General features: G+C 36.0%; 1 protein-coding gene across 8 annotated transcripts in view; it reads right to left on the bottom strand.

Annotated features, from left to right (window-relative positions):
- TCF12 (transcription factor 12) overlaps positions 1-20,749 on the bottom strand; it is a 174,947-nt gene that overhangs the window by 48,012 nt on the left and 106,186 nt on the right. For all 8 annotated transcript variants that reach the window (XM_075045357.1, XM_075045358.1, XM_075045360.1 and 5 more), the window contains 2 exons: positions 8,885-9,020; positions 5,725-5,777 (listed from right to left, as the gene is read on the bottom strand). In XM_075045357.1, coding sequence (XP_074901458.1) covers positions 5,725-5,777; positions 8,885-9,020 — 189 coding nt within the window. The remainder of the gene's footprint in view (positions 1-5,724; positions 5,778-8,884; positions 9,021-20,749) is intronic.

Here is a 20,749-nt window from a genome sequence, read left to right as displayed (position 1 = left end):
CAAGACTGTACAACTTGCTTTCTTTAGAAGTCTTGACATTACAAAAAACTGTGGCACTAAAACAAGAGGTAATTTAATTCAATTTCTTCACTTCAGTGCGTAAAGATATATCTTCATCTGAAATTTCATTTAAAGACTACACAGTGTTTTAATTTCAGTACCATTTTTTGGAAAAAGCAATCATTTTTGTACTGCCCATTTCTGACAAATGGCACAGTCACAGGCAAAGCAACCTGCCCAACATTTGGGCTGAGCAAGCAACTGAAAGGAAGTATCTCGGTTCAACAGCAGGTAAAAGTCCAGCAGCACAACGTTGCTCACTACTTTCCCAGCTGACTTCAGGGATTATAAAAGCCTTCCCACCAAAACCACAAGTATTATCAAGCAAAAGATAACTAAGAAATAGTCTTCAAAAAAGCTTTTATCCTTATCTATTGTTATAAAACACTACACTAATTTATGGTAATGGACACATTAATCTTTGAGGTAAAGCAGAAGTTGCAACAATTCAATGTAACTTCTCCCTAAATTACAGGAGCTGCAATTCAGTCATGTTATTTTTTCAGATAACTGTTTTAGAACTATGCGCACATTTAAGGTTCCTTTGATATGTTGTGAACACTTAAAAAATAAAGTATCTCCAGTAAATCCAAACACAGAGAAATAATTTGACATCATTATATAGCCCTCATATGTATATACGCATTTTCAGAGAGAAGATCTCTCAATTAAGCAACCTCACAAGAGTTCAGCACAGTCAGATGACAGCAGTTAGTTTGGAAAAATGATCTGATTGCAATAAAAAAAATTGCTATTAAGGGAGGGTTACTTAAGTACCTTCACCTTAATTCAGTGAGATCTCGATCTGAACTCTCACAGCAGGACTTTACAATGGACCGCTTAGCCGTCTAATGACGGCTAAATGTTCTCTTATAGCGAAGAGCGGGTGGGATGTTACAATCTGAGGTTACTGCTGTTTTCAGACAGATTTCAGATAAAGGTCATGTTGAAAAAAACTACAATAATCTATCCAGAAAACCAGGTCTTTTTCTTAATACACATAAAATCTCAAAGAAACACTTTTACTTCATTTGTAACATAATTTAGGGGTTGGATATTTTATATATTTGCTTTTTGTTCAAGCTCACAGATGAATGCCGTGCTTAAAAAGGAGTATAGAGCAAGTCCCCAAAAACTTGATCCCTTGAATCAGGTGACAAAAGAACAAGTATAAAGCAGAAGAAGGGAAGATGAAAGACTAAGTCGCAAGGAAGAAATTCCAAGTTCTGTGTTGCATTATCCATAAGGATTTATTTGCTCAGTTTTGCTATTTAAAATCACCTTCTAAAACACAGCACAGCATCAGAAGCAAGGGTCAAGCGAGTTACTGCTGTCTTTGAGAGTGTTAGATACTAAAGACAAGTGACAGTTGAACGTATCCCTTGACTGTGCAAGACAATTCAGAACAGCTCTGAACAAACTAAATGCTGCTTTTTACATTTTGACACCATTTCTGGCCAGTGGGAACAAATCTTACTTACAAAAAAAAAAAAGTTGCACTAGAAAGTCAGTTAAACATAACCTCACAGTCAGTTAAATATCCCATGAAGTATCTACCCAGGATGCTCCAAAGTTTTCATCCAGAGCCACAGACTTCATAAAAGTATTCCAAGGATATTGCTTTACACCAGGCTACTTCAATACACATTGAACTTGCTAAGGTTGAGGATGATTCTCTAAAGAAAGTCCACTCAGCGTGGTGAATGTTATATTATTTTTAATACAATCTAAACATTAAAGCCTCAAAACTGGGTTTCAGATAAACATTCAGAGGACTGGATCCTTTCCACTCCACCATTTCAAATAATCTCCTTTTACCCTTCGGGAGGGATGAAGGAAGGAGGGAGCACAGAAGGGAGTAAGATCTATTCTTTTTCTTCTGGTACCATTGGTATGAGACAGATCTTGAAATATATTTCTCAAGCTCAGTCTTAAAAGACTAGCATGATACCAAAAAGAGAAGTGCCTTAAATGTTTGGGGGGTAGTTCTATGTGTACAAACCAAGTTTTCTCTAGCTTTGCTTCATAAAGAATTCTTGCAATAAATTAGCACCCACAGACTCTACACATACTATAAAGGGCGATATATGAGGAAGCCCTATAATCAAGCTATAAATTGTCTTATATGTATTGAAATCTATCCCAGCTGAAACCAGGACAAACATAATGAGTTTGAATTTAGAAAGAGGTCTTGGTATTACAAAACATTAATTTGACGATCTATTATTAAATAAGCGGCAGTCTAAAGTTTAATATTAACTGATAGTTTCAGGTATTGTGGAAAGTCTAAAATACTCAAAATAGTTATTAGAAATGGAACTACGTAGAAAACAATCAGATATTTGTGCCTGTGTGTCACAGCTGATTTTCTGTAACAAAAATCAACAGACATGATATATCTCAGCTTATTTCTCTATGTGAGACTAATTACATGGCAAAATAATGATGATATTCACATTGTTTTTCTTAGAATTATGACACTATAATCAGTAGCGATCATGAGATTAATCATAAATATTAATTTGAAATATTTTCTGAGTACACGTGTAAACGGTATGTTTCTGCTCATAGCCCATCCATAATTAGATGGCAATCTCCCTGTGCATTTCCAAGTGAGCCTTACTTTTCTTTCTTCTCCCTCTGTGCACTGAACAGCTCTCCCTAACTCAGCCCTGCTGATTAGTTACAACTGGTTTCAAGTCACATAGTGTTATTAGTTTCTTGGCTTAGTTAAGGTAACTCCTACAATCAGAAAAATTCTCAGAAATACAACAGTTTTGAATCTCTGAAGACAATGTCACTCACTGAACAGTATCCCCCCCCCTCCCCTAAGATAAACAGCACATCACAATCTTTCTGTTCACTCAAGCCTGGCTTGAGCCAACAGTGAGAAAAAATAAACCACTGATTTTATAGTTGCTATCCTCCCCATAAGGCTTTAAATTTAATCATTGTAGTTTAACATAAATGCTTGCATGTCAACATTCAAAATGTTTTGGGCAATGACTCACCACTTAGCAAATTACAACAGGAAAACTTAAAAATGCATTTGCCTGGTGCATTGCATTTTTACAGTAGAAGGACAAGTTCAGATTGACTTGCATTCCAGAAAGTAACAAAACAATTCATTAGCACTTTTCTCTGTAACTATTTTTACTTCAGGCCCTGATAAGAACACATGAAGAAAGATAAACCTCAAAGCAAGTCATTTCAGAAAATAGCATACAAATCCAAGAGAGAAAGAAACAAGCTGAAATAAGATTTTTTTTTTAAGAAAATCATTATTTCTTAAAAGATTGTTACTAAATTACAGTTATCTAGGAAATTAAATAACTGTTGAGTATCCGTTGACATGGTAGCCCTATACTAACACAAAAAGATTGGAGAAAACCATCTTTTAGAAACTGAAAAATTAAAAAACAAACATTTGTATAACAACACTACGTATCATCTTTCTTTTGACTTCCCCTATTTAAAGTTCCCTGCACTACCTATTGGCTAAATCAATCTTCATCTTTCCCACAATACATTCTGACTTCTTACCAAGGTATATTTAAAATAAAGACAACACTTACATAATTATGTACTCAATTTAAACTTCCTATGATGCTCAGTGAAATTTGGTTTGTGTCATCTTCCAAATACATATAATCTCATGTCACTTTTTTTTTAAATGTTATTTTACTTCAAGGCTCTATTCAGCACTGAAAGCATTGATATACAGAGAAACAGTACTTAAAAACTGCAGCATTGTAATAATTGATTATTCACAGTAACTGCACTTTATTGTGCAGATTGGTACAATGTTAATACAAATAAAATTTATCAGTGTTTTTTTTGTCTCCACTATTCTCACAGAAGAAGAATTAAGTGAAAACCATTTGAAAAATACTGCTTCTTAAAATTAAAGCCTGGTAAGAGAAATAAGAGAAATTTTTCATTCGCTAAAATGATCTCTTTACCTGGCTGATGGTACTAAATACTAAACATGTAATGTAAGCTTTATTACTTGCCTAGAATTACAGTAATAAATTACATGAAAATTGCACTGCTATGTGTTTTAGCTTCTCTGACATTTTAAATATATTTTTGTTAATCTAGCAGAAATCATCTGCTAGACTGTAAAGCCACCCTACATAACACGCAACTGTTAAAATGTAAATTGCCAAACTATTTTTAGCTGCTGCTGAAGGAAAAAAAAAACCAAGAAAAAAAAAAGGAGGTGGGGGGGGCGGGGGGGTAGGAAAGGAAGAAGAAGAATATTCCTGGCCTCGGGAATAATGATTTGAGGCATTGTGTTCATTTTGTTTATCAAGCAGCTATTCAGCCTCTAGTGGGGCCCAAGTGCTTATGCAAGCAAAAGCTTTTAAGAGTGCCTGCAGCTGCAATCCTGGCTTCCAGGTAGGCTGCAGGTTCAGAGCACAGCTGCCCCAGGCTATCTATACTATCTCAGCTCCATCTGGAAGTACAGTTAAAACGGGATTTCAGATCCTGGTTTCTGTATATATCACCGTGAGCAGGGGGAGGGAGAAGGGAAAGAGAGCGAGGAAAGAACAGGGAAGATGCAAGGACTAGAAGACACCATCCATACTTCAGACTCAATACAAAATAAAAAGATCAGACCCATTTTGCTCCCACTATATTACTGTTGCCGGTGCAGTATGTTCCATTCAGCCTATCCGTCTTTGAGTTATGACTCATCCAAGTGCACCTGCGCCCATGTGTTAAGTACTGCCAAATAAAAGCCCAACATCCATTTACACAACAAAGAGATGTACCCCGCAAGGCAGCAGAGCTTCACCCTCCCCTCCTGTTTGTTCTGAGCAGGGGAAAAAATCATTCTGTCCTTCACTTCACTGGGGATTTTTCACTTCACGTGGATTTTTAAATGCAGATTCATTTATAAACAATTTTCTTCCTTTTAAGAATAAAGCATATTTAATACCACAAAACACCCCTATAGCATTAGATTATCACAGCCATTAATGATTTTTCCACCAAAACCCTTCCAACCTTTTTCATCAAAGCCCTTTATTCTCAAAGGATAAATTTTCAAGCAAAGAGGGATCAACAAACTAGTTGCTTGAAAGCTTTCCTGATGCTAGGCTGAAGTTAGGAAAGGCTTAATGAAGGCTTTAAAATCCACCAGGGCTTCACAATGAACATCTGACTCGGTGATTTATGCATATTAATAACCTCAGTCCTACTGAGGCAAGCTGAGCTGTACATGTCCTCCGAATCTTAATGTCTTCAGCTCCACTGGGATTATTACAAATGTAAATTTCTAAGATTCTCAGCTATTAATCTCTGTCTGTCCTCCTGTTCAGCAACATAATGACTAATTAAACATCAAAAGACCTGTACAGGAGATCTTCTTTGACAGCTCCTGGCCCAGCTCTCTTCCCAAGAGAGGAATTCAAATGACAGGGACAAGTGGGTAGGAGCATATGAGCAAGCGACAAATCACTGCTATGAAATCTAAAAATTCCACATCAAATGTGTATTTAGTCCTCCAGAACCACTCCCAATTATCTAGCCTAGCTGTTCATGTCCAGCAGATAGAATTCCTAATGCTAAAGTTAAGTACTTTGTATGTATGTCAGGTAAAGAGAGCACAATTTGAGCCCAATTTGTTTACTGTAACTAAAAAAATGTAGTACTTACAGAAGAAGGCAAACCAGGGGGCACCTTTCTTACTTTCTTTGTCTGTAGAGGATCTGTACACAGAAAAACAACATTTCATCAAGTATCTACATTACAGATGAGAAAGAATAAACAGCTAAGCTATACAGTTTTTTCTTTCCACAATTGATTTCTTATTTTCCAGTTTCATGCATTTTTTATTCTGTGCCAATGAAATTTGTTTTTCACATCAACAGAAGAATGTAACATACTGATGTTCTTCTCTAAAATAAAGCTTTGCTAAATAATTACTTTCAATTCTTTCCATAAGGAAAGCAGTCATTCCTAGGAACGCTAACACTGAAGGGTACACTGATGCCCCTACACACTTGCTAAAAAACAAAGTAAAATTTTGAGATATCTAAGGAGGAAAATGGAATTGATTAGTGAGAGAAATGCTATCCCTTTCTATGCTTCAGAGTAAAGACAGAACTATCAAAAAGGAATTCATGACCCGGTGTAAATTTCTAGAGCTTTTAGACCATGGCAAGGTTGTAAATAAACAGCAAATCTAATGACCTAATTACTTAAGTAATAAAGGCAATATAACTCAAATTTGCATGTAATAGTAAAGTTGCAAGTATGATACGTGCTTCCTTCTACCAATAATTATTGTAAAATCACAAAAGTACCCAGCAATTTCACTACCTAAATCAAGAACCTGAACCAGTCTAGTCAACTGCTAATAAAATTAATCTGAATGGTATACACTTAAATTGGAAGTTAACTGATGTTCTGAAGATGAGTATCTGGTAAGATTACCAGTTCTACAGTTGACCAATTGAGTCTTCAATTAAAATACAAAATTCCTATTACTTTATTTTAATTCAGAACATTTAATCACTATTTTATTATACAGTATGACAAGATAAAGGCAAGATAAGGTGAGAATATCTGCTGGATATCTTTACTCTGATCATTCCCCATAGGGCATGTTTGATAAGAAAGTAAAAGGACTTCTCAAAAGATATTTACGCTGCACTCAAAGAGTCACCTGGAAGGGAACACTGGTTGGTGTTTTCAATGAACTTCAGTAGCAATTTTAAAGAGTGTTTGTTAAAATCCTGGTCAGGCAATGCCTTCTCAGGGATAAAATCGCCATAATTCCACTTTGCTTTAAATTCTCAGGCAGCAGTTTTGTAACATTTAAGTAGTCCATAAAAAAAAAGTAAACATACTTTCTCAAACCATTGGAAACATGACTCAAGATAAAAGTGCACTTCCTTTTCCTGGCACTTCTGGAAAAACATTTCCATAAATTTTTAACTACCACCTGCTATGTCCCAGGTTACAGTTCCCCAGATTCAGCCATGACAGAAAGAGGAATATCAGACTGTTAACAGTTTGAACGGGTCTATATCCCTTGAGCTTCTCTTTCAAAGAATAAAATAAATAGGATTACTACTCTGAAAACACCACACAGCTTCATTTTGTTTGATTTAATAACATCTGGAACTTACCAAACTATATCTAGATTGCACAAGAAACTAACTTAATCATATATTCAAGTATATAATAAAAATCAGACAATCTCATTTAGGACTCTCCCTCAATGACTGCTTCATACCATAACTTTTCTGCCCACATTCGTATCACACTCTGTCCAGCACTCAAAGTCATGCTCTAACAGCCATCATTACTCAAAACCACAGCAGGTTACTATTACAGTAGTTTCTCACTAAAACCGATTCAATGGGGCCTAAACTTAACAACAATGACAACAACAACAACAACTTAAAATAACTATTTTAAAACACAACAACAACTTAAAATAACTATTTTAAAACCCAACTCTTTTATATTAAAGTTCAAACACCATTCCAAGTAGCAAACAATGTCACTGAACTTTCCTCATACTGTTCCTCTTCTGAAACAGATCTGAAGACTGCTGTGTTTGTTTCTCATATTCTGAGGAAAATAAATACTTACAAATACATCTGTAAAGAATGACAACCCCAGATTGAACAGCGGTTGCCTTGACAACAGGTTAAAAAGTTACACAAAAATGGTATTTTAAAATGCATACATACGTATACACACACACACATAGGTAAAGTTCCAAAGTCATATTTTTATAATTAAAGATTTAAAAAACAGTTTCAAGCATGTTCAGGACTATTTTCATACCCAATGAGTTTGCAGTTCTAGTTAATACTAAAGTTACTTCAAGAAACGATTTGCATTTGATGAAGTATTATTTTGGCTAAAGTATGGTTTAAGTTATATGGTTCCAACAAACAAGATTTTATTATGGAATAGAAGTGCTATACAGAATGAGGGGCATTAAAAGCCCAAACATATAACTAGAATAATCCTAATGACACAACATGCTACCATTGAAACACAGTAGCTTTTAAACTAGAATATCAGGTTAGAGTCCCTCTTTTTATACGAAAAAGATTTTTTTAAAACTTGCACACCAATTATTCACGGCAGTCTTACAGCAGAAATGATAGAACAGCTGGCTCATTCTTGATTCCCTAATTCAATAGAAAGTCTTCAGAGCTATGAAATATTACCACTGACTATGACCGAGTACTAAAATTCCATTTATCTCTAAGCATCTCCAGAATAAAATATTAATACTGTCATAGGATTATAATAATTTTTAAGCAAGTTCCTGCCTGCATATTTTGCAAGGTAGTTTGATTTTAGGATAAACTACTAGTCTCCAATTGCTAAGAACTTTAAAGGCATGTTGAACCAATTACAATGAACTATGTATTGCCCTGAATAAAGTTACTTTCAGCATATAAAAGGATAATTGTTTCCCCTTTGTGTCTTTCCTCTACTAAATAATGGTAATGACCTCAAGGTCAGGCATTTCCAGGAGTTAATGATGGCATGGGTTAAGGGCACTCAGCTGGTCATCAGCTCTTATCCATCTGTCATTATTGCTTTTGCAATTAAGAGCTTTATTGGAGTTTCTTGTTTGTTTTATAAGCAATACTGACCAGTGTTGAATCCAAACTAGCATCTCAGAGAAAATGTTAATAATTTCAGTTTATCTCTTATACAGCAGTTTGCTGTAATTTGAATTGCTCAGTACAGAGCAATCTCCAATATATAAAAAGAACTGTCAAAGAAAAGTCTGCAGAAATGCATGTTGAGCAAAAGTTTAAAAACTGTCTATATTACTCACCAAGAGCTGGTGAGTCATGAAGTGGTCTTCGGCGTTGATTTGTACCAGAAAACGGGTAGTAGGGTGTTCCAGGTTTTCCTGAGGATGACAGCTGACCTGGACTTCCAAGCCCCATATCTGACCGAAGCAGACTAGACTGCAAAACACACAGAGAAAAGTAAAATTAAGCTCTGTCATAACTCAGCTGTTAATATACCAGGCTAACAAACTATTAACCACACATAGGGCTCTTGGCATTTATAAGAATTTACTGGGCTTTCAGTGAAGGTCTTAAGAGTTCAAAAAAAATGTTGACTTTTTAAAATGAGTATTCAGAGAATATACTATAGCATAATTCAGAAAGGCAGAGCAAGTTTGGCTGCGAGCCTCCAAAAAACCATAACCATTTCAGATTAAAACATCTGAAAGAATCAAGTCTTTCTTAAACTCTAAACAAAAAACCCATAATACTTTGTTTAGTTTGCAATGCAACACCTCTTCTATTACACAATATAAACATAACTGATAAAAACTGCTAAGAGTTTATAGTATGACATTAGGTTTTAGCACATACTTAGAAATCCAGAATTACATTACATTCATAAAAGCATGGAATAATTGTCCAAAATAATCAAATGCAGACAAAAAAGGTAACATTAGATTAATGCACAGAACATAAAAAATTATGACATTTTAAAAACTTCAAACCAACAATATAGTTGAACCCTAACCTTTTCGTTCCCTTTTCATGCAGTAAATACAAAAACATTCTAAACACTTAGCAAGTGCATTATATATTGTTTGGCCTCACATTATTTAGATTTCTTCTGTGAAACTGAAACGAATGTTGGTGATTTATGAGAATATAGGTTTTCTATGGTTGATACTATACTTAGCCTGGTTTTAGTCTGAAAATCCCCAGACTTAGAGTGAAACCCACAGAACTGTTTGTACAGAAAACATAATGCTACCAGGCAGTAAAAACACATTCACTGCCGCTTCACTCCTGGCTGTTGCATACAGCTTTCCTCATACAGCAGCACCCACTCTGTGTAAAACATAGCTAAAGACACTTTGCTTTTAATATTTGCAAAATCAGTGGTTTAGGGTCACCATGGAACCAGTAGCCTTCAGAAATAAGTGATTTGATTTCTTCATACTTGGTCATTACGTAGTGCAGTCTACCCGTTATAAAGGGGGTAAAGCATGGCTGTCAGATGGCAGGATAACGGTTATGCTTTGCCTACTTTCAAACTGTGCTAACATTTCAGTTGTCAGATGATGCTAACACAAAAACTGCTGATGGGATTATTATACCAAAAAGAATTCGAGGTGCCACCTAGCTAAAATTTCTCCTTCAGCCCCACTGCTCCCAAGCCAACTTTCCTCCTCCCCTCAGACCGCTCTCAACAAAGTTCACGTGCACCCATGGGTTCCAGAGGTGATCAAAAAAGCGCACTTGCAGACTGGATCATGGCAGGAACTGCTCTAGCGCCGTTGCTTTCTACGACTATAGCAGCCGACTGGAATATGTGCAGAGGCCACTGGTCCTGCCTCTCCTCACTTTTCCTTCTAAGGCCTGAATACCCTCATTCATAAACAATTTTTTTTTTTTTTGATACTGTAGATGATTCAAACTGGTTCTTTTGGTGTGATGACTTGTGAAACGTGAGGCTAACTCACATGGCTCTCAGTAAGGTACTAAATCCCTTCTAACTTGCAATGCACTGGGATTAGCAGAAAATCCAGAGTTCATATTAAAAAAAAATATTTCTTACAAATCTATCACACAGTTTGAAGAACAAAGTTAATGATGATTAAAAATGTTAAGGCATAAAAATAAAGTTTCCTCTCAACTCAATTTCTTCATTCTTATTCTTACAATAAAATAGTATTTAAATCAGAATTGTTAATACAAAACTCATATAGAAATGAGACACCCTTATAAGGAGTGAGGTGATCTTTAAACAAAGTATACAGAAAAATATTGGGGGGAGGGGGTGGAATCTGCTTATAGACTGTTTCAAGATTTCCTAATTCTGCCTTTAACAAACAGTTAAGAGTTTATTGTTCTGCAGAAAATATTATGATTATCAGAATATCTGGCTTACATAGTATAAGTCTGAATTTAGCAAAGATGCTATTCTAAACATTTATTAGCGTTTTAGTGGTGAACACTGTGCAGGAAGCATGGGCAATGTTTTGTGAAAAGCAGTTCCTCCAGACCAACACTGTCCAAAAGAAGAAATGAAACCAATTCTGCACTTAGCCCGAGACTTGACCTTCAGCCCAAGAATACCCAGGACTGATGGAAAACTTCTAAGGAAAACTTCTTTACACAGCCCATGGGGAAGGGGAGGAAGTATTGTGATAGTTGTCACTTCAAGTAGCTGAAGCAAGGTCCCACTCACAGAATCCCAGAACTGCTGAGGCTAGCAGGGACCTCTGGAGGTCATCTAGACCAGCCCCTGCTTGCTCAGAGCAGCTGTCAAACACAATTAGTAACTACATCCCATTCATGTTAAAGACAACCCTCCCTGCTCCCCCCCAGCATCTTCTGATCATCAGCAGTGATTTTGGAAATGCAACGGGAGCCATAAAGACACCTCCAAAAAAAGGGGTGGGAGGGTTCCTAGTCCCTCTGTTCCTCTATTCATTAAGGGGGAGGGGAGACAAGATGACAAAAAAAAAAAACCACCAACAAAAAACCCAACAAAAAAACCCAAACCAAAACAAACAAAAAACCCCAAACCAAAAAAACAACAAAACCAAACACCCCCACAAACCAAGTGAAAACTCTTAAATTCACTTCTACCAAGCCATTCCAAAAGGCACGTGTCTCTATCTTTTCCAGACTTAACTTCCAACCTTTACGTCATGACATTTACCACTCTTGCTTTTGTCCTAAGCATTCCAGTTCTTGACATTTTCATTGGACCCTGAATTTCAAAGCAGTGTGGCTACTGCAACAACAAAGTAAGTGTATAAGTAATACAATACATACCCAGTATGTACATACCCAAGCTATGCAACACACTCTAAAGAACCTTCCTGATCTAGATTGTGTTTGGGTAAGAATTCTTATTTAAAAAAAAAAAAAGAAGGGGACGGGGGGAGGAAGGAACCCACCAAAAAACCTACAAACCTCTTCCACCATTCCCACAATTGAATGAAGCATCTGTTTAAAATTTTATAATTGTTCCTCAGTCTTCCAAAAGAAAATAAAAATAGATGTCATTAGTTCAGCTTATTGATTTTTCTGCCTGTCTGAACCAATTGAGAAGCAATATTGATTAGGACTGATCCTTTCCTCAGGGCACCTGATAAAGAAAGGAATACAAAAATACCACTGAGGATAGCAAAAAACCTTTGTATTATCAGCACCAAGCTTCTCCTGACTAAGTGCCCGAGGTCCCTGCACAGAGGCAGATCGCTTACATACATAGTTTGCAGCATTCTCCACAGAGAACATTCACGCTTACTCCGAACCTCATCTGCCAAGCACGGATCCAATTACTATAGAATAATCAGTGACTGGTTATTCTCCTGAATGCTACCAAGTCCTGTCTGCATTACCATTACAAATAAACAGGCACCACCCTTAAAAATTTGCCTCTTTGGATTTTAGAAGGCATATTTCCAGCTTCAAGATAAACAAGAATTTATTTAAAGCAGTATTTTTCCCTAAGGAATGTGTGTTCAATAACCAGCCTTAAAATAAAAAAAAAAGGGAAAAAAAATAAAAGGCTTTTATTACAATCAACTAAGAACACAGCAAGCCTGATCCCAAAGAGAACAGAGAAAGAGGTAAACATGACTGCTTAACTTTTCTAATTTATCCCTTTCAGCAAAACCAAGAAACAGTTTTGACAGCCTCAGGGGAAATGACATGGCCTTACCCCAAAAATAAAGGCTTTTACAAGGGCCACTATGTAGACAAATGCTTTAAAGGGGTCATTTTCCTAAAAAGTATTACCATAAAAATGAAATGCAGGGGAATCATCCATTCAAACATTGCAAGGGTGAGGTGAGGGGGAAAAAGAATCATATCTACATGGAGGGTGTGGTGGTGGTGTATTTATGCACCCTTGTCACAGAAAACAAGTAACTTCATATTGCAGCTGCACTTACGTGCACACAAAGCTAGCTTCCATTCAACCTAACAAGCTAATCAACCATTTGCTTCTATCAAAATGGTATGCCCGAGATAAAAAAAAGCTCCTTACTCAACATATTTTAATTTTTTTTTTTTAAATTGATTCTTTCAAAGAATTTGAGCATAGAAGTAAGAAAAAGTTTGACTACTTTGGAAGTTTTCTCTTCCCCAGCCCAACTCCATCAATCTTCAGAATCCCAAAGATACAACTTGATGCCAAAATACTGCTCTGCCTTCAATGAACTTCTAGGACACCAGTCAGCAGAATTCTAACATGTTGGTAAACGCTTCTTTGATTTTCTTACTTTGATATAAAAAAAGAAATGTGGACAAGTAAAGGCCTACAGATGTCGTTATGTAATATTCCTTGCAGCTCTCCAGCATTTAGGCTATATGTAGATAGGAAAGCCAAGCTATCCTGCAAAATACACAAACATTTTTAACAAACACACTCCATACACTACATTATCCTATATAAGGTTTTACCTTCCCACAAATGTATTTGGTTAGGTAGTTAGCCTTGTCTGTCTAAATCTCATTCACATCCATTTTTTTAAATGCAAACATATTAGCAAACACTTCAAGAACTCAGATTTTTCTAGTGTAGCCATAGCCAAATTATGCAATAGTTTCATCCAAATACAACTGTATGTCTTTACATCATTCTTTTTTATTTTCTATCAAAAGAATAATATTGTTGAGAATAAAAGCATTAGCCCATTATATGCAAGTGATTATGACAGGACCATTGTGCTGGCATAATAAAGGGAGGCTGCTTTGGCAGTGAAATGAGAACTGCAACTTACCAACTGCACACTCAGGTCTTGAAACTGCCCCCCTCGTCCCCCCAATAAATTAGTCAACTAGATTTTATTTCTCCTCTCTTTTTTGCCTTAGCTTCCTTTTTAAAAAGTTTATGCTTTGAGTCCCAGTAGTCAGGCTGTCCCTATTTAAGGCAGGAAAATGGTCTAAATTTAACAACAACAACAAAAAAACAACCAAAAAACAAACAAAAAAACCACCAAAAAAAAAGAAAGAACTTGAGTGTTTAGCTAAAATTTGTGAGCTTAGTTACATTATTTTGTAAAAGTAAAGTAACACAAAAGCACTCATTTCAATGAAATCCCTCCATTATCCCACCACACAGTCATAGACAAATTCACTTGGCATTTCTCTGTTTATCAGAATTACATAGAGCACGTAATAAGTGCATTCCTTGCCCTACTGTAAACTTGAAATGCTGCACTGAGTACAGCAAAAGTTTCACGTACATGTCTTTTTATTCAGTGAGCCATTTGGGTGACTTAAAGCATGTATATAACATGTCTTAATACCTCACATCTTGCCTTATAGATAAACCTGACAATTTGCATGCACTAGTTTAAAAGAATGTAACAAAATGGAAAGTCAAACTCTGCTAAACTTGCAAAATCCCCCAGTTCAGTTGTGTATGTTTTTACTGTGATATCAAAGGAAAACCTACCACAAAATTAAAACATTAACAAATAATTCCTCTGTGAGATACTAGTACAGTACAGAGGTTTGGGCTGCACAAACACCCCTCACCTGAGTTCCAGATCATGCAGTTTAAGCCAAAAATATGACCAAAATATGAAGTGTTAAATTTTACTTTACTCAAGTCTCCAATCTTTGGAAACTGTAATAAATATGCACTCTAAAGTAGTAGCTGAATTTGGAAAAAACACTGACATATGATGTAAGTCCATTTTAAATTTAAATTCAGAGATATGTTTGCAATTATCAGCATGTTGTTAAAGAATCTCATCCTGAGAATATCATCAAATAGTAATGTGAAATACAGTGTCACCATTTTGAGAACAAAGGGACCCTGAATGAGTAATCAATAGCAACTGGCAGAAAATGAGGCATTAATTATGATCCTCTCTAGTGTTTTGTCTCAAACAAGGTTTCATTAAATATATTGTGCTAACCTGTACATCTTCAAGCCATTACCAATAGATTTGATCAGATACATTTTTGGTCCATTTCAGGAGGAGAAAAATATCAGAATTAAAAAAACCCCAAAATAACATCTACAGTGTTATATGATAAATTGAGCATTTTTTCTTGATCAATTTAAAGGAAATCAGGGGTTGCTAATAAAACATCTCAGGAGAAGATCCTCTAACAACATGCTGATAATTGCAAACATATTCCTCATTTAAAAAAAATACTCAGATCTTATAATCTCAATGTAGTCTCTTGAAAATTTAATTATCATCTCCTATACCTAAAGTATCATGCAGGTTTGAGAAGATAATGACAGTCATCCATCAACTGCATCCTGCCAGTGTAATCAGGCTAATCTAGCTCACTGGAGTAAAAAACAGCTACCTAGGGTACTAAATACTGAAGTGATGCAATATCATAAACAAAATAACAGACATTTAGGTTTACTGTCTTCCCAATTAATGTTAACACTGAAAAATATCAAAGTATCAATATATTCTCTTTTTACATCAAAGCTTTTCTGGATCACCAAGGGCTGCTTATTCAATGTGTATACCTAAGCAGAATCTGCTACTATGGATAATTCTGTTTATGTGTAAATATACTGAGACTGAGCATAGGGACAGAGGAGAGAGAAGGAAGAAGTTTATTCAGAATTCCATATAGGTATTTTTAAGCAGTGGGAGGAGTAAAGATTAAATGTGAAGGGAAGGAAACGTTTTGTATTCCTTCTGCATCTAAGTGGCTTTAAAGTACCCTATTAATACAAATATTTTGAATGACTCCCTTCCTTCTCTTTTGCAATAGTGGCCTCCCTGCACTGATACCGCATATTGGCAAGGCTACAAATTCTGTCTTACAGTTCTAAAAGCGGCACCCTGCTGATGTTGGTGTCCAATCCCCGAGGTTATGCTGGCTCAGCTTGTCTTCGCTCATCCCCCCAGGCAAGGTATTTTTTCATTGCTGACTGAATTCTAGGAAAGCATTACTAAGCATTGTGATTACAGGTCAGACTCCCCTCCCTTTGCCTTTGAATCTTTTCGCTGCATTATGAAAACAGTAGTTTGAACAGCTTCCTTACTGTGATTATTATACAAAAGCAGAAGGTTTGCGGAGAACTGGAAAATGTCAGAAGAGAGGCAGCTGAGGGGTTATTCATCTACTTTTAAAATTTTTTGGTACCAGTCTTCCTGCTTTTCTCTCTGATCACAAGATATGAGCATGAGAAGTCAACATTATAATAAAAGATTTTATGCTGAATCTTATTTACAGAAGTCAGGCTATAAAGGATATTATAAAGCTCAAACTATCTTTGCATCTGCTTCTCCCTCTGCATCTCCAGCAAAATGATTTCAAAAGATTTCAGACCATTAGTAGAATGTTTCATGTATATGGTATGAAAGCTGTGCATCTCCTCTCCCACACAACCAAGAGAAAAATCTCACTTGCTTTAAGCACCAAGTCAGAAAACATGTAACATAATGAAGGTTCAATAACTATCATTAATATAGCAACCAGATAATTGTTAGGACTTAACATGGAAGACCCATATGTTTTCACATATGATCAAGTGAAAGCTAAGTCCAATACTAGGGTGCTAGTAAATGGATAGACAAGTCTGGTAAGTATCTTAGGCTACAATCCCCCTCCCCTTAATAAATGTTATCCTTCTCTCCCTCTATTTTCTATAGAAATCTGTGCCATCAGGAACACTATCATCTTAAAAAGCACTCCACAACACAACTGAAACCAATGCAAGTTGGATGGTTTAGTTCCATGGAAGAGGAATCAAAATGGCTCATCTGTCTTGTGTTTCTTTCCATCCACTATCTGCTCCAGCTACAGTCTCTCCTAGCCCATCCCAGGCAGCAAATGCTAAGTAACAGGCTGCTTACACCACTCATCTTCCCCTTCCCAATTCTACTCAAGGCCTCTATTCATCTTGAAAGCAGTTATCTGTGCAGATGCAAAGTTTGGGAAGGGACTTCATCTCCCTGTGAAGTAAGAAAGGAAGGCAAAATGGTGGCTCAACATGCTAGAGTAGTTACAGACAAGAGGAATAAATACTTCAAGAAAATCCAAAGGGCAATCCAGCACATTCAAACAGACAGGTATGGCTGGGAGAAGAGAATTGAGCTAATCTTTTCCCCATCCTCCATTTATACCATAAATTTGTAATTGCAGAGCACCCAGCTCTGAAGCAGTAAGATTAGCTGGAGACCAACAGTAACTAGCCAAAGAAATTTTATCTGCACTCCATGGTGTAACATGCTTTTTACTTCCTTATGCAGCAATGTGTAAGATACTATATATATTGATTTACAGGATATTTATTACCTTAAATACAATCAAACACAATCAAAAATTAAAAGGAGGCAAGAAAATTTGCCAGTCCTAAATAATGTGAGAAAGAAAAGGGCAAAGACAAGTAACAGTTTGTCTGCTTAAGACATTCAAAATGATTCTTTGCAGGGCTGCTCCCCTTTTATAAATAGCATCCCTCCCCTAACTATAACTAATTCCTAACACCTGCTACCCACTTCATTCTGGGGGGATGTCTTCCCTGATTAACTTCAGGTGGTCACCTCCAGCTCTGAAAAGAGAAATCTAGCCTGTGCCCAGTACATTTTTACTTTCTAAAAAGGTTCTGCAGGCTCCTTATCTGCTGAGACAGGATATATTTTCCCAATAGCACAGTAAGTAATTCACTTCTAATAAATCATAATCAAGAGAAAGTTAATATTGCTTGCTTTTACTTGAGAAGTAAAATGAAGCAAAATAAAATCAAGTTTGGACATTCCATCTGCCCTTAAACTATGTATCCCCCTCCCTATTCCAACCTTTTAAGATGGTATCAGCTGGCAGAATCCAGTCAGCTGCTTCAGTTAACATTGTGTCACCCTTTCCTTCAGAAGCTGTGTTTCTTAGAGATTGATAGCTCAGCTGTAAAAATCTGCTTTGGGGAGACACCTGATATCAAAGGTGTCAGAGAAGAGGAGATTAAAAAGAGAAAATTTACAAAATAAAATCAGTTTGTCAGCTTTAAAGTTATATTGGTATTAAAAACCCCACAGATGTATAAGCCTTAAAATTTTTTGTACTTCCATAACTCAGTATTACTTGGATTTAAATAGACATTATGTTCTGTACACTGTTTCTAAAACTATGTGAAGAAGGAAGAAAAGCAACTGGTGCCACTGCTTGTAGTATTTTCTAAGGCCCCACAGATAAGAAAGGTCCAGAATATCATGTATTTTTCTGCCTCATTGGAAAGATCCATCTAAAGCATCTTCAAACATACTGCCAGCAGTGAGCAGGAAGAGCTTTCTTGTTGCTATTGAATAGATACAGTAGTTTAAAAAAACCCCAAAAATCAAACCCCTAAACTTGTGGGTCCATAGCTGATGCAATCTGACATCTTTTTTTAGCACCAAAGTAAATTCTAGAATTTTTTTTTTAAAGTACAAAATGGTAGCCCTTCTATAGCACCTATGCTTTTTTATAATTACCATGTTTAAAGTATGCATATTTTTCCTTATTGTACACAATTATATTGAAGTGTATATTCTCTATATATATGGTTTGGGTTTTTTTTTTTTCCCTAAAGATCCAATTTATAAACCTGGAAGTCTTAAAAAAACCCCCCAACCAAATCACCCCCTCCCCCCAACCCCAAACCACCAAACAAAAAAACAAACCTGAAGGGATCTGAGCCACACTAGCTACAAGGTTTAGCCTAACATTCTCCAGAGAGAATTACCCACACTTTAGCATTCCTTTTGCCACAATATTACTTCCTCTACTGTCTACCACCTAGGTGTGGTCTAAATATGCCTTTTTCCAATCATTCCTGAGACAACCTATATACATTTTTCTATTAATTTTAACCCTTTCATTAGTCCCCTCTCCTACCCTTTTAAAAAAATATTTCAATAACAGTACAATATCATAGGAGCAGATGGCACATCCTCAACACAGAATAACTGTCTAATCATTTCTCTCAAGGAAGCCAAGCATGGATAGAAGTCTTAAATACAAGCAAAAAAAAAAGTTTCAGGGTATGAACAGAATTCCTATAGGAAGAAATGAAAACTGCAGAACTCTGAATGTGTGCAAGAGTGCTTGCATATGCAAACTTCAGACATACATCAGGTTACCCAAGAAGAAAGTATGAAGTACTCACTGGCCCTGCAAAGAAACACTTAATACATATGTTCAACACAGCTGTCCATTGCTTCTTTCACCTTCCAGCAAGACATCTAGTGCTCACTATTCTTTGACATATACTACCACAATAAAGCATGTTAGTAGTGGTCTAACACAATAGCCCTTGTAATGAATTGTTAAAAACTTAGCAAAGCATCCTAGAAGCAACTGCAGAGACATGCTGCCATGCTGCTATTCGGGGGCTATAACTGCAGACCAAGAAAGACTTGTTTGGAAGCCTTCATACACATTTAAAGAACAACCACGTTTTAAAATCAGATGTGCTACAAATACCCTTTTCTTCTTTGACTCACACATTTTAAGTAACATCTCAGCTGTCAGATACCACTAAAACTACTCTATCCCACTACGCACAATCACTCATTTCTTTCACTCTTGCCACTTCCAAGTTTTTTGTTCTTACAAAGCATGTGCAGATGTATACATGAACAGATTTTATGTATACATGAAATACATGTAAAAACATGTATTTAGTAAACATAATCCATAGCTCCTTCCTGCATTCATTTTTCATACTATTCTTTGCTTTTCCAATTTCATCAGTAAATCTCATTTCTGCTTCCCACATACAGTTTTATACTCTTACCTCCTAACATTCACATTTTTGTCTGTATGCTTATTCTTCCAGCTGTTTAATGTTACCTGATGCTTTAATCTTCTCCATTATATATACACATTACAATTTCATAGTTTATGAACATATTAAAAATACTTTTAAGTTGGTGCTATTCAGTTCTATTAATTTTTCTCTATCAGCAAGCTGGTATCTACATCCTACTATGGACATTTGTTTTCACTCTTGCTGGCATATTCCTCACCACCTCACCTGTAAGACAAAAAAGTTGCCATTTTTGCCTATGCACAGTATGAGTGAGCTTTTATGTTCTCCCTAGACAACTCAGATTTCTGGAGTTCTACTCTTATTACATTTCTTGAACCTGTGAGATGGCTGTTAGAAAGCATGTGCTCTGAGATACTATTTTCCCCAGCACTACAGGATTGTTCTTTAGATTTGCATTCTGCTCAAACTGCTTTAAAGTTTTTTTTTAAATTTGAAAGAGGCAAACCACTGACTATGCAAAGTAACATACACTTGCAAACATTTCTTTTGCCAAAATGATCATCTGTTAAATTGCCCAAGAAATTGGTGCTAAAGGCATTTTTTGGGTTTATTTCAAAGTTCTTATAGTGTATTTTTTTTGCACAAAAATAAAACAAACTTTTTAGACTGTGAAGGATGTAACAGCTAATAAATACAGTTTTTCATGCCTGTAAACTTATTCTTTAATACGTTCCTAAATTTGCAGACAAGATGCAAACCTTCATAAAGTTCCACATTAAATTGTGAAGAAAGTTGTTCATAAGTCAAGAAAGGTCACAAATTTTTGCTAAAAAGCCAATAGTGTGAATTCCCATTGCTCTATACCTATATTGTAATAAATTCTGTAATATTTTTCAGCACAAGTGAGTCAGGCATATACAAATCTAGCATTCTCTGACTGGCAACCAGATGAGGAGAATGTTTATGTATT

The sequence above is a fragment of the Buteo buteo genome, chromosome 13, assembly GCF_964188355.1.
Source record: "Buteo buteo chromosome 13, bButBut1.hap1.1, whole genome shotgun sequence".
Taxonomy (NCBI): domain Eukaryota; kingdom Metazoa; phylum Chordata; class Aves; order Accipitriformes; family Accipitridae; genus Buteo; species Buteo buteo.
This window is presented reverse-complemented; position numbering and strand designations above follow the sequence as displayed.